Genomic DNA, 15,844 nt, shown 5'->3' on the forward strand with positions numbered 1-15,844 from the left:
ATATCCATGAAGCAATGAATGAAGCACCAAATGCTACTGAAATCCAGAACATTGAATGTGATATTTAAGATGACAGCGAGATGACAGTCTCTGATGAACCACATTTGCAAACCCCACCACCTGAAACTAAAAACAATATTTTTGATAGGTATGCTCCAACCTATTCCATCTACATTGCTTCCACACATTTTCAATTGAAATGTAATCTTTAATAAATGAAAATGTAGTATTCATGAAGTGACACTATATTGTATGCAAACAGAAACTGATTAGCATGCCTGACATATATATTTGTTGTATTTTGTGAACTGAACTGTAGTTATAGTTAACCGAAACTGTAGATATAGATAACTGAAACAACAGTGTTTATCAAGTGATACTGCATTATGTGAATTGTATCTCTATGTACTAATACATGCATTATCCTACCTAAAACTGCAGTTTGATTGCTAAGCCTGACAATGATGATAACAATGAGGATGTTATGGTTGATAAGACCAGGAGAATCAGAAACCTTCCATTGCGCCTAAGGTCCCCATACTGGACAACAAATATTGAAAAACTGAATAATGTCGGTCCAAATGAAAAGTTGATTTCAGGCTACGTTTTCCTTGACCCAACAGAAAAACAACCATTAAGGTATAAAACACACTTAACACACACTCTATTATAAAATTTTGTATGCTAACTACTTTATTTATATATATTTTTAAAGATGACAGTGAACAATTGTTTGGCCATGAGGGATACTACATCAATAGAGAGCAATTCCAAACCTTAACAAGTGCTGAGCTTGAGAGTATATTCTTAGATGTTTCGTGTTTAAGACTGAATATGTTGGATCCAAGTCGTGGGATTGATAAGCCAAAGAGAATATTCTTCAAGACACAAGCTTCCATTACTATTTTTACATTATGCATGCTTACTTATGAATAACATCCTCTAATATAAAATGTAATCTCTACAGCTCCAACTTGACAGTCCAACAAATTGGGCACCGCAAGACCAAGCACATAAACAAGGGGACTTTGAGCAGTGTCTAACCACTGAAATAGAGAAAACATGGGGAATGTTGATATTAGTGATGCAAAATTGGTAATCATTTCTTTTTCAAATATTATATTTACAGTTAAACATACTACTAATATTTTATAATTTGTTTCATTAAAAAAAATATTAAAAAATCAAAACAGGTGTTTTTTCCCATTTACCGGCATAATCACTTCTTTGTCATGTGCTTCAATTTCATTACGTCAATGCTTGAAATCATTGACAACATGTCACTCCTCAAAGGGCTGAAAGTTCCCAGCAAGTATGGTGAATGTCCACAGTTGCTTGTAAGTTATCTAATTACTTACTTCAATATTCAAAACCAATGCACCTATAATGCATATCTAATTACTTTTGACTTGCAGCAAAATGTATTTGCATTATTCCTTGAAAAAAATGGAATGAAGAATATGGAAGAAAATGTGAAAAAACTTACTGTTGACCTGGTAAAGATGGGTTGGAGATCATCAACTAACAAGATTGAATGTGGTTTGTATGCAATGAGACACATGGAAACCTACATGGGTGATCAAACTGGAAATGTGGATTTGTTCCAAAGAAACAGAAGCAAAATGTATGTACATGTAATACTTTAGATATTTGTACTATTCAAATTCTCTGACACAAAACAAAGTTAACTAATGTGTACCAACAAAATGCAGGATCTCTACTTGATGTCTTTACGAGCAACATATGCAGCAAGAATTATAATGATGCCAACTAATCAATACAAGGAAGAAGTCCTGAAGAAAGCCAAAGCACTGCTTGTAGGAAACAAATAGATGACTCTGAGAAATGGAAAAACTCAAAATGAGCATGTTTTGTTTTGATATGACAAGAACAGAAATGACTTTAATGGTGTCAATATTTTTGGGAACCAAATGACAGGTTCCATTGATATTTTGGGTAGATGTGCATATTAGTTAAAAGTTTGTTGACTGAAGACAATGTTTGTTGGTTGTAAAATTTGCTCACTGAACACAATAATGGTTATAACTTGAAGTTTTTGGTTAATCAATATAATGATGCAATTCCATTTAAATGTTTTTCAGTTTCGGTTTATTACACGTACAATTTCATTTCGTAAACAATACTGTATCATTTCTTTTTTTTTTTGAATGCTACTAGCTCTATTACATTGTAGTATCTGTTCATATACTTTCTCAACCTATTGAAACACAAAGAGCTAATAATGCCTCCACTGAGGCTTGAACTCACAACCTTCCAAATGGAAGTCCAACCCGGATACCATTGGACCACATAGTCCTGGTCTGTATCATTTCATTACACTTATAGTTTCATTTACTAAGATATGAAAATATCAAAGACATTTTATTCAGTTACATTTTGCATAAACTATACTTTCATTTCTTAGACACTACAATATCACTTCATTCCACTTACAGTTACATTTTAAGATGGATGAAAATATGAGAGACATGTTGTTCAGTTTCATTTTGCATACACTATAATATCATTCTATATACACAATATTATCATTTTAATATAACTGGAACTTCATTTAAAAACATAAAAAATAATATGTCAATCGTGCAGCTCAATTTCATTCTGCAAACCCTATGCTACCATATCAATACAAAAATATCTAAATCCAATCCAATCCATACTACAATTATTAGAATTCACCTATCAACTAGATCTAAACAGACCTAACTCGGAACTACCGCTAGATGGATGAGCAAAATACCCACTGCCAACCATATTAGCAACAACTCCTTCAACAGATGTCTGCACTGCAGCCTTTGTATTCATTTCAGCAACCTTGACAGACAACTTCCGCCCTCTCGCTTGGTTATACTTTTTTTCCATTGTGCCAATATGCCTCCTATTGCGTTCACCTTTCGCCCTATTACGTGCTGGATTTTGAATTACACCAGCTGTCCGTTGTTCACCATCTTCAGTGACAAAATGACCAATTTCACCTTCAACCTTCGTTCTAGCATCCTCAAAAGCATTTTCACACACTTCCTGAGCCTTGCAAATTGCTTGACAAGATAAAACCAACTGCTGAAACTTCCTACCCATCTTGGGCATGGACTGGCTAGGGAAATTCCAAGCGCAAATCCTATGCGGAGAACAAAAAGTGGTCCTACGGGGACCAAACGGTAAAAGGGTATCACACCGCGGGACCCCCCAGGAATCAGGGATCAAATTGGTGAACATGATGAAAATGAAGAAATACCTAAACAAGGGAAGCGAGGCCTTCCTATGCTCGGTCGAGGACCTCAACACCAAAACCCCCGGACCAGAAACCATTCCAGTGGTAAACGAATTCACCGATGTCTTCCCGGACGAAATCCCCGGGGCACCCCCAGTCAGAGAAGTCGAGTTCACCATAGACCTCATACCTGGCGCTGCCCCGATCTCTAAACTACCCTACAGGTTGGCACCAAAAGAAATGAAGGAACTGAAAACACAACTACAGGAATTGCTAGATAAAGGGTACATCTGCCCCAGCACCTCCCCATGGGGGGCACCAGTACTATTTGTTAAAAAGATGGATGGAAGCATGCGCCTGTGCATCGACTACCGGGAACTTAACCAAGTCACAATAAAGAATAGGTACCCTCTCCCCCGGATCGATGACTTATTCGACCAACTAAAAGGGGCAGGGGTATTCTCAAAAATTGACCTAAGGGCCGGATATCACCAAATACAAGTAGCCAAACCAGACATTCAGAAAACAGCCTTCCGGACACGTTACAGCCACTATGAATTCACAGTAATGCCCTTCGGACTCACCAACGCACCCGCCATATTCATGGACCTCATGAACCGAGTATTCCGACCCCACTTGGATGACTTCGTCATTGTATTCATTGACGACATCCTAGTATACTCCCGAAACAAGGAAGAACATGAAAGACACCTCCGCATAACCCTGCAGACCCTGAGAGAGCATCAACTATACGCCAAGTTCACTAAATACGAATTCTGGAAAGACAGTGTGGCCTTCCTAGGCCACGTGATAGCCAAGGAAGGAATTAAGGTGGACCCCGCCAAAATCCGTGCCGTTAAGGAATGGACCACACCGAGCTCACTCTCAGAAGTCCGAAGCTTCCTAGGCTTGGCTGGCTACTAGGGCTGTGCAGTCGGACGGATCGGACGGTTCGGATTGCGGAATGAGACCCCCGGCCGGATTTCGGATTTGTCTTTTGATCACCCTAACCGTTTTTTTTTGTTGACCAATCCGATCGGTTATAGTTATTTTCGGATCGGTTCGGATCGGTCGGATATTCGAGTTGTAAATCGGTTTTATGAGAATGTAAAAAATTTAAAAATTCAATTATTCATGGATGATGGAACACCTAAGTACCTAACTAATGAACTACTTAAGTACTAAAAGCCACTAACTAGTAATTACTAACTACTTAACAACAAAATTAAGTAAATAACATAAGTAAACTTATAAAAGTGTAAACATTTAATGAGCAAAATACAAATTAGCTTACATATAATCTACATTCAACAGATTAGTTACAACTTAGAAAGTTAGAAGTTACAAAATTAAAGAGAATTATAATTGTTCATAGCAAGCACTCCAAGCAGGCAAGTTGCAACAGCAGCACTGCATCAGTCTCCACTCTCAAATCAGCAGTCAGCACATCAGCAAAAGAAAGCCAGATATCCAAAACTCCAAAAGCAATATATGAATATATGATTAATATAATATAGAGTACTCTATGTGACTATGTCTATTCTTCTTCCTGATAAGTGAACACATAAAAACACAATAAGTTCAAAACATTTGTAGTTAGTTAGAATTGACACAATCACACAAACTGAAACTGTAAAAGACTAAGACTCTAAGAGTGCTCAGATAGCTTTTTTTCCATATCAAGTTAGGATTGGGGGCACACTACTCAATGAGTATGGCATAAACACCACACTTCAAAGGCAACATACCAAACCCAATTCTATATATTCAGAGAAATGGTGGAAGCATCATCATAGAAGAATAATACTTATGCTTAGACAACTAATGAATTATATTTAAATAGCAAAGACTCAATGAGTGCTCAGATATTTTTTTTTTCCATATCAATTTAGGATTGGGGGAACACTACTCAATGAGTATGGCATACACCACACTTCATAGGCAACATACCAAACCCAATTCTATATATTCAGAGAACCTGGTGGAAGCATCATCATAGCACAATAAAGAACATTTATACATGTATAAGTGTATAACTTATAAGTATAGTGAGTCAGAACTCAGAAGATTTAGCTATTTATACAGTATTTAACTATTTATACTGATACCTGAGCTCAATGGCAGCAACATTTAAAATGTTACCTAGCCATGAGCACTTTCCAGTTTCCAGTTCCAACTTCCCAGCCTCACTTGGGACATTGATTTGAATCATTGATACACATACATGATACACTGATACAGTCATATAGAGGCATAAATTTATCATGAAATCAAATAAGTAAATAAGTAATCACAAATCAAATAAGTAAATAAGTAAACATACAACAATTGTAGGCATTCCAGTTCCAGTGCTGGATGTGCAGCACAACTCTGCAGTACAAAAACAAAATGGAAATTCAATAAGTAAATTGTAAATAAGTAATCACAAATCAAATAAGTAAATAAGTAAACAGATCATTTGAGTAAACAGTTAGAAGTATATACCTTTCTCTATCCTTTCAACATCTTCAATATTTTCTTCAATTGAGATTGGTTGGTTGCTTAACCTTAGCCAATCCTGTGCACACACCAATGCCTCAACAATTCTAGGAGTTAGGGAACTCCTAAAGGCATCAAGTACCCTTCCACTTGTACTGAAAGCTGATTCTGAAGCAACAGTTGATATTGGAACAACTAGAATATCCCTTGCCATTTTAGATAAGACAGGGAACCTTTCAGATTGTTGCTTCCACCATCTTAGAAGGTCAAATGAATCATCCTCATCCACAATAACCTCAGAGAGATACACTTCCAACTCAGTTTTTTTCCTAGACAAATCCCCACTCACCAATTTTTGCTTCTTAATCTGAGATTTCAGTAATGATTGAGGTCTCCCAACAGAAACAGAATCAGATATTGTTATTGAGGGAGAAAATTTTTCAGATTGTTCAACAGACTGGACAGGGAAGCATGCAACATAATCTTCAAACAACTCCTTAAGGCCAACAATCACCTTATCAAACATTGTTTTACCCTTTTCCTCACCATATAACTGGTTAAACTGAATGGGCATATACTCAATTTTGTCCCTGGGGTCTAAGATATTTGCATAGAATATCAAAAAATTCATTTTTTCAGGCTCACCCCAATACTTATCAAATTTTGCCCTCATATTTTTACCCATCAGTTTAACACTATCTTCTGTAGCTTCCTCCATATTTTTCAACAAGCAAGACAAATCAGAAATCTCAGAGAAGAAGTTATTAGAAGTCACATACAATGATCCAGAAATCCTAACAGTCATTTCATAAAAAGATTTCAGAATCATAACCAAAGATTGAATGGATTCCCAATCTAAGAAATCAGGTACACTTCCAACCAAATCAGATTTAAATGAACTGTCATGATCATCATAGGCTTCAAATACCTTCTGAAACAGTAATGCAGTATTAAGCATCATATATGTGGAATTCCACCTTGTAGGGACATCTAGACACAGAGAATTTTTTGCTTCCACCCCAATTAGATCAGCTAGTGATTTAAACTTCTGCAACCTAGCAGGTGAGCTCCTCACATACCTAACAGCATCCCTGACTTTCTTAACTGAACTGTCACATTCTTTCAACCCATCCTGTACCACCAAGTTAAGAATGTGAGCAATGCACCTCATGTGCAAATACTTACACCTAACAGAAGTACAACCCCAAGAACCCAACTTCTTCTTCAAGAAACCTAGGGCAGTATCATTGCTGGAAGCATTATCAACTGTCACACTAAACACTGATTTTAGACCCCAGTCCAAAAGGCAACTCTCTAAAGCCTTTGCAATACTTTCCCCCTTGTGGGAATATATAGGAACAAATGAAATAATCTTCTTTTGCAGCTTCCACTCACTATCAATGAAATGTGCAGTTATGCACATGTAGCTTATTCTCTGGACTGAGGTCCAAGTATCAGTTGTGATACTTACCCTCTGACTGCTAGTCCTAAAAAACTTCTTCAAGTTGACCCTCTCATCAGAAAATATCTTGAAAATGTCCCTACTGATAGTCCATCTTGAAGGGATTTTAAACCTAGGACAGCAAACTAAAACAAACTTTCTAAAACCCTGTCCCTCAACAATTCTAAAAGGAAGTTCATCTAAAATAATCATCTCAGCTAAGGCTCTCCTTATCAAGTCCTGATCAAACACCCAAGTACCCAACACCCCTTCAGTTCCTTCACTACTTTGAGTTCCAGCAGAAGAAGGTGCAGGTTGGAATGTGAGTAGGGACTGCCTTGTCTCCTTAGAGTGAGGATTTTTAAGGCAGTTTACCACATGAAGTCTTAGAGATGAAGTCCCATGTTTCTTGCTCTCACAGCAATACACTTTTGCACAATATATACACTTTCCTTTGATGACAATGCCCTCAATGTCTTTGATCTTTTCAAAGTGATCCCAACATGGAGCCCTGGATTCAACCTCTTTCCTTTTCTTTGGAACAGGTGGAGGCAAAGGCTGCTGAGACTGAGGAGTAACAGTCTCTACAGCAGGTGCTTCCAACTCAGGTTGGGTTCCAGATACACCAGTAACACCAGTCCCACCACTAACACTTTCCATCTAAAAAGGGGAAAGTATCAGTGACACAGAATGGGAAATCACTCATTCAAAATCATCAACAGAGAATGGGCTTTGTCAATTGGCACATACACACATGTATCAATTAAAGTGTTAAACACTTAAACAGGCAGAATTCAGTGAATTTTACATTTCATCATGTATGCAGAATTGCACATAAATGATTTAAGGGTCACATATCCATAAACTTACAATTTCACAGTTACAACTTACAACAGTTACAAGTATTTACAAGTAAGTAACTAACAACTTACAAATTACAATTTACAATTTACAGTGAAATCCATAATCAGGCATTCAAGCTAAGTAGGTGTATGCTACTTTATATGCTCATCATTTATATGGATTTCAGTCACACACTCCCACATTTATATGGCTTCCACCAAAATACCATCATGCTTAACATTTATATGGATTTCAGTCACACACTCACACATGAGTACAAGACAGTGAGACACACTCCCACATTTATATGGCTTCCACAGAAATACCATCATGCTTAACATTTATATGGATTTCAGTCACACACTCACACATGAGTACAAGACAGTGAGACACACTCCCACATTTATATGGCTTCCACAGAAATACCATCATGCTTAACATTTATATGGATTTCAGTCACACACTCACACATGAGTACAAGACAGTGAGACACACTCCCACATTTATATGGCTTCCACAGAATTGACAGAAATACCATCATGCTTAACATTTATATGGATTTCAGTATTTAACACACAATGGCAAGGGGTTAGGGTAGTATGGCTTCCACCACAGATTAGGTTACAAATTAGAAACCCTAATCAAACAATTAACAAATTCACACTCAAAGAACTACTGACATGCAATCCGGAACTTCTCAACGGATTTACAAGTACAGTGAGTCCACAGATTACTGAGATTAGGTTACAAATTAGAAACCCTAATCAAACAATTCACAAATTCAAACTCAAAGGACTAGTGACATGCAATCCGGAACTTCTCAACGGATTTACAAGTATCACAGTCCACATAATCATAAAAATTAGAAACCCTAATCAAGAAGACAAATACACAATAATCTATAACGGAAATGTAAATAGGGTTTAGTAATTACTTCGTTTCTCAGATTTAATCCCTCGAGAACAAAGGGCTTCGAATCAACTATTCCACCGTTCCACAGTTCCACCGTTCCACCAGACTCCGGTGACCGGACTAGGGTCTAGGGCTTCCACCGTTCCAACACTCCGCCACTCGCTACTCCGATGCTCCGAAGAGGGCTTCCACCAGACTAACAAACAGAGACTAAGACTCTCAGAGTCTTAGAGAGTAAGACACTAAGAGTCTAAGACTCAAAGTCTCAAACTCTCAAAGACCAGAGCGAAAGAGAGAACGAGAGTGGAGACTGGAGAGATGAGAGATGAGAGAAGTCTAGAAGAGTCAAGAGTGAGAGCACGGCTGCGCTTGCTGGAAATGAGTGATATATATACATACACCAAACGACATCGTCTTATGTAGCGTAAAAAACCCTAGGCTTTCATCGGGTAGTCGGACGGGTTCGGGTGGCGTTTAATGCCTCCCACCCGAACCCCTTCAGTCCGTCTTCTAGCGTTGCATCGGATCGGGTAAGGGTTTCGGATACGGTTCGCTCCACGGATTGGTCCGTCGGGTTTCGGGTCGGGCGGGTGGGTCGGATTCTTCGGTTTCTGCACAGCCCTACTGGCTACTACAGGAGGTTTGTACCCGACTTCACCAGGATAGCCCAACCCCTCAACAAACTCATGAAAAAGGAATCCCCCTTCCGATGGGACAATGACTGCATCTCAGCCTTTCAAGAATTGAAGGATAAGCTGACCACGGCACCCGTGCTCGCCATCCCCTCCGGGGAGGAAGGGTTCGAGGTCTTTAGTGACGCGTCCAAAAAGGGATTGGGGTGCGTGCTAATGCAAAAAGGCAGGGTAATAGCATACGCATCCAGGCAACTCAAAACCCACGAAGAGAACTACCCCACCCACAACCTCGAACTAGCCGCTATCGTGTTCGCACTAAAGATTTGGAGGCATTACTTATATGGGGTGCAATGCAAGATTTACACGGACCATAAGAGCCTAAAGTACATCTTCACCCAGAAAGACCTAAACATGAGACAACGAAGGTGGCTAGAACTCATAAAGGACTACGATCTAGACATCCAATACCACGAGGGGAAAGTTAACATTGTGACAGACGCCCTAAGCAGGAAGACTAACCACTCCCTCAACACCACCTGGATCCTACCGGACCAGTTGTACAAGGACTTCCAAAGACTGAATTTGGAAATAATAGAGCAAGATCAAGTCCACCCCGACGTCCACTTATTCAACACGCAAATCAGACCTACACTCTTCGAGGAAATCAAAATAGGACAACAGCAGGATCCGGAACTAGATAAAATCCGTCTCGACCTAACCCAGGGGAAGGAAGGGCCCTTCGAAATACACGAAGACGGCAGTCTCCGATACCGAGGTAGGTGGTGCGTGCCCTCGACGCACCCCCACCAGAAACAACAGATCTTGGAGGAAGGGCACAACTCCCCATACTCAGTTCACCCAGGGGGTGACAAACTATACCAAGATGTGAAAAGGTCGTTTTGGTGGCCCAACATGAGAAGGGAAATCGCAGATTTCGTGGCCAAATGCCTGAATTGCCTAAGGGTGAAGGCCGAACGATGCAAACCCAAGGGACTCGTACAACCCCTTGAGATACCACAAGGAAAGTGGGATTCCATATCCATGGACTTCGTCGGAGGGTTACCCCCAACAAAAACTGCAAGGATAAAATTTGGGTCATAGTGGACCGACTAACCAAAACGGCACGATTCATTGCCATGAAGGAAACATGGACAATGACACAACTGGCCCAAGCCTACTTGAGCCAAATAGTGAAGTACCACGGAGTCCCCCGGAACATCGTGTCCGATAGAGATTCTCGGTTTCTCTCACAATTCTGGAAATCGCTGTAATTAGCCTTGGGGACACAACTAAAACTGAGCACCGCCTTCCACCCCACCACTGACGGCCAAACCGAGAGAACCATTCAGATTCTCGAAGACATGTTAAGAGCTTGTGTGTTAGACTTTCAAGGGACATGGGAGGAGCACCTAGACCTTATTGAATTCTCATACAACAACAGCTACCATGCAAGCATTCGTATGGCGCCCCTACGAAGCTTTTTACGGACAGAAGTGTAGAACCCCCTTATGTTAGGAAGACATGGTCGACCCAGTAGCACTAGGGCCCCAATACCTACAAGATACCATAACCAAGGTCAAACACATCTAGGAAAGGATGAAGGCTGCCCAGGACCGCCAGAAGTCCTACGCCGACCTAAGGAGGAAACAAGCCGAATTCAACACCGGGGACAAGGTCTGGTTGAGAATCTCGCCCACACGGGGGGTAATGAGATTCGGAAGAAAAGGGAAACTCAGCCCACGATTTATCGGCCCCTATGAAATCATAGAAAGAGTTGGGAACCTAGCCTATCGCCTCGCTCTACCCGTTGAACTAGAACGAGTACACAACGTATTCCACATATCCCAGCTAAAGAAATACGTGCACGACCCAAGCCACGTGCTTCAACCCGAGGTCGTGGACTTCGACGAGTCACTAGTATACGAAGAAAAACCCGTGAGAATCCTGGACACCAAGACAAAAACCACCCGACGTCGAGCCATAGAAATAGTGAAAGTCCTCTGGACCAACCATGGGACTGAGGAAGCGACATGGGAACTCAAGGACACAATGAAGGAACGCTACCCCGAACTTTTCACACCAGGTAACTAAGAAGATGTCACTCGACAAGGACCAAGCTTCGGGGACGAAGCTTTCTGTTAAGGCGGGGAGAGTGTAACACCCCGTGTTACGACCCCTAAAAGAAATTAATCATTTAACCAATTACCCAAAAGAAAGAATTAAATCACAATAATTAATTAGGAAAGGTCCACCATAGTCCACGGGCCCTTATCCCTAAACCCAATCCTTAGTCCCAAAAGGAATAGAGTTAGCAAACCTATAGTAATTAGGCCTAAGTAAGACTCTTAGATATATAAATAGGGAACATAAGGAGGCACCTAGAATTCCCACCACAATAATCCCTCACCACACAAGAAGTTCCAAGAATTTCCCTAGGAGAAATCAAAAAAGAAGAAAGCTTCAAGAAAGACCCTTCATAGCCAAGGAATTAATTAAGGCTAAAAGGTAACCCATGTCTCAACAAAACCTATTTTCATAGCTATGATTCCCCTCTTAGGATTTCCCCATATTATTGTGTATTGATGATTTGTGATATTATTATTGATGATTGGTGGGATGATTCCATGGGTGATCTTGATGATGAGAGGTTCTTGATAATTATGGTTTTCTTGACGATTATATAACGTTCTTGATAATTATATGGTGTTCTTGATGTTCTTAATGATTATATGAGGTTCTTGATAGTTATATGATATTCCTACCGAATCTTGATTTTGGAAGATGAATTGTGTTCTTGTTGATTTAAAAATAATTAGAACCCTAGGTATATCGTGGAATTCGTATGGTATTATTCTTGGTATATTGGGTGGGAATTCGCATGATTGGGTGTTGATTATGTTTAGAAAAGCATGATAGGTTACGTGCCATATGTTTCTTGATCTTTGATCCGTTAATTGTCTACGTGTGTTATCAATTGCATTTGAAAGTGTCTAAGCATGGTTTCGGGTTCCACAAAGGTTCCCGAGGCGTTTTTGGTGAAAAAGAGTCAGTGGGGGGTAGGAGACCCGCCACCAACCCGCGGCCTATTTGGGCAACGCCGGCAGCGGGCAGTTGCCCGCCGGGCACCCGCTGCCCGGAACAGTGCCGCCAGCGGGTGACCCCTCACCCACCGGCTACCCGCTGGTTTGTACCCCACCTTGGGATTTTGGCTTCCCCGTTTGATGTTCCCCCGACCACCGTGGTGTCCCAATGGACTCCGTCTATCGTGCCTTTGTCTAGTTTGATATTTCGGGTACCGTTCATAGGTTGTGTGAGTATTATATATTAAATGCTAGTTGAATTGGTATCCCGTTGACCTAGGTGAAAGCAATATGAACCCGTTAGGATTATTCTTAGTATGTGAAGGATCACGCATAGGTTTTGTTATACGTTTCTCCCCCTTCCCAATGTGTTAATGTGGGTTGCATGTGCTTGCTATGTGTTATGTGTGCATGATACCCCAATTCGGTTGCGATCGGATTGGTTATTCCTGAGCTGCGGTTCAGAAGCTGGCTGCGGTCAGATTTACACTCTTGGGCTGCGGTCCACCGTTTGGTTGCGATCAAACGTTTCTACATGAGCTGCGGTTCATATTTCCTGGCTGCGGTCAGATGACATACTCTTGGGCTGCGGTCCACTGTTTGGTTGCGATCAAACTATGATGAGCTGTGGTTCATCGGTCGGTTGCGATCGACCCCTCCATGTTGCGATACGGGGCAGGGTGCTTCGGGGCCATGTCAGAGCTATATGCGCTGACCCTCATGTATGGGCATGCGATTGGTCCTGTGGCGCCAACAAAGTGTGCTATGTGATGAGATACGGATGAGTTGTTGTTATGAGTTCCTTGGGGATGTGACTATGGGTTTTATACTGGGAATCGTATATGCTGGATTATGATTATTAATTGTGCTTATCTTACCTGTCTTGCCTGTTGTAAACTGTATATGCTTGGTATAACTGCTGTCTGTGCTTAGCCCTATCTGTTGAGTCGATCCCTGTTTTAAAAACTAGATTCTCGTAGGATATATCTTCATGCTTCAAATTGGTTTTCGTATATCTATATATATGTCTATATGTATTGTATTTCAACGCGTTGGAGTGGGTTACCAGCATCTCTCGCTGAACAGATATATTTGGCTTTCAGGCACAGACGAGTAGATCACTGGAGCGCGTTAGAAGCTTGAGGCGTAGCTTAGATAGTTTTCCCTTTTCGGCCTGCGTGCCATGATTTAGTATTGATACTGATTGAGGTTTTAGAATTTAGCCTGTGCACCCGAGTTCTCTAGCTCGGGTGTGGCATAGCACCCCGTACTCTTTGTATCGTAATTTGGGATTTAATGAGATTCTATCTTTACTATATAAGTTTTAAAAGTCTTGAAAATCTGGGGTGTTACAGTTGGTATCAGAGCCTAAGTTTGACCCTAGGATGAGACTCCTAAGACCAGACTTTAGGGCACTAAGCTTAAACTCTAGGTACTTAAGAACATAAGATTTAGGAATCGTAGGACGCGCGGTGAGATTGTGAAACCTACACATAACCCCCCTCACTTAATCCCTCTCTGACTTAAAGAAAGTCCCCCCTTCACTTATTGCATCAAGGTGAGAATACAAAATAACATCGACCTATGAACACCAGGATGGCACCGAAAAGGAGACAGACAGGAACACCGAAACTCCCCACTCAGCAATTCTTGACACAGAATCTACAACACCTGGCCCAAATTGCCCAGGCACTGAGTACTACCATTCCCCAACCCTTACCAACAAACGAGAACTTGGAAATCCACCACCAAGTCTCGGCGCATCAACCACCCACCTTCTCGGGGAACGAAGACCCCACGGTCCTCGAGGAATAGATCGGAACTTTTGACAAGATATTCCGGACAACCGAATGCCCAGAAGACCACCAAGTCAGAATAGCCTCCTTCTACTTCAGGCACGAGGCCGATGCCTGGTGGGCCCACGAGGGACCCGCATGTGAACAAAACCACGAATTTAACTGGGAAACCCTAAAAACATGACTACGAGAACAATTCTACCCCAATCATCTAAGAGCCACCGTATATGAAGAGTTCCTCCACCTAAAACAAGGTGCAGCCCCAATCACGGAATACTACCAACGATTTCACCGGCTGGCCCGCCTCATCCCAGAGCTAGTACCCACCGAGAGGATCAAGATCAAGAAGTTCATAACAGGCCTTGATCCCGAACACCAAAAAGCCCTGGCCACACAAGAGCCAAGAACCCTCGGGGAAGCCTATGCCAAGGCATCCCAACTACAACAAGTATCAAACCAACCCCGGGAGACACGTCTGGGGTACAAAAGGAAACCTAAGGGGGATCACACAAACCCCACCCGAGGGCCTAAGAACCCTAGGGCCATCTCACCTCACAAGGTCTCAACGCCAACCATTCAGGAAAGGATCCTTACTCTAAGCAAAGCCAGGATCGGAGACAACAACATAGTCTCCGGAACCTTCCTGGTACACGCCACCCCCGCCACTATATTGTTTGACTCAGGGGCTACCAACTCGTTTATAGCAACCGAGTTTGCCACTCAGCTCGGCCTCAACACCAGCACCAAGGTCCGACTTCAGGTCAAGGTGGCCTCCGGCGAAATCATAAAATGCGACCGCATGTACTAGAACGTAATGATTACCATCCAAGGGGTGGAATTTCCCAACAACTTAATAAAATTCAAACTGGATGGGGTACAAGTGATCTTGGGCATGGACTGGCTAGGGAAATTCCAAGCGCAAATCCTATGCGGAAAACACAAAGTGGTCCTACGGGGACCAAACCGTAAAAGGGTATCACACCGCGGGACCCCCCAGGAATCAGGGATCAAATTGGTGAACATGATGAAAATGAAGAAATACCTAAACAAGGGAAGCGAGGCCTTCCTATGCTCGGTCGAGGACCTCAACACCAAAACCCCCGGACCACAAACCATTCCAGTGGTAAACGAATTTACCGACGTCTTCCCGGACGAAATCCCCGGGGCACCCCCAGTCAGAGAAGTCGAGTTCACCATAGACCTCATACCTGGCGCTGCCCCGATCTCTAAACCACCCTACAGGTTGGCACCAAAAGAAATGAAGGAACTGAGAACACAACTATAGGAATTGCTAGATAAAGGGTACATCCGCCCCAGCACGTCCCCATGGGGGGCACCAGTACTATTTTTTAAAAAGAAGGATGGAAGCATGCGCCTGTGCATCGATTACCGGGAACTTAACCAAGTCACAATAAAGAATAGGTACCCCC

At 41.7% G+C, this 15,844-nt stretch overlaps 1 protein-coding gene across 1 annotated transcript; it reads right to left on the reverse strand.

Moving 5' to 3' along the window:
- Nucleotides 1-5,841: 5,841 nt before the first annotated feature.
- On the reverse strand, nucleotides 5,842-7,808 carry LOC109157817 (zinc finger BED domain-containing protein RICESLEEPER 2-like). Its single transcript, XM_019305657.1, has 2 exons — nucleotides 5,941-7,808; nucleotides 5,842-5,875 (listed from the first exon to the last, which is right to left on the reverse strand). Exons 1-2 carry the CDS (start codon nucleotides 7,806-7,808, stop codon nucleotides 5,842-5,844), a joined length of 1,902 nt encoding a protein of 633 aa, XP_019161202.1.
- Between the last annotated feature and the right edge of the window lie 8,036 nt (nucleotides 7,809-15,844).

This window comes from Ipomoea nil, unplaced genomic scaffold, assembly GCF_001879475.1.
Source record: "Ipomoea nil cultivar Tokyo-kokei standard unplaced genomic scaffold, Asagao_1.1 scaffold2792, whole genome shotgun sequence".
NCBI lineage: Eukaryota > Viridiplantae > Streptophyta > Magnoliopsida > Solanales > Convolvulaceae > Ipomoea > Ipomoea nil.

What these genes read in the sequence shown, in the direction of transcription:
- LOC109157817 (XM_019305657.1), bottom strand. Translation starts at nt 7,808, where the DNA reads ATGGAAAGTGTTAGTGGTGGGACTGGTGTTACTGGTGTATCTGGAACC. An exon ending in TGGAAGCAACAATCTGAAAG is followed by an intron (nt 5,876 to 5,940) that starts GTTCCCTGTCTT and finishes CTGTTGCTTCAG; the next exon opens with AATCAGCTTTCAGTACAAGT.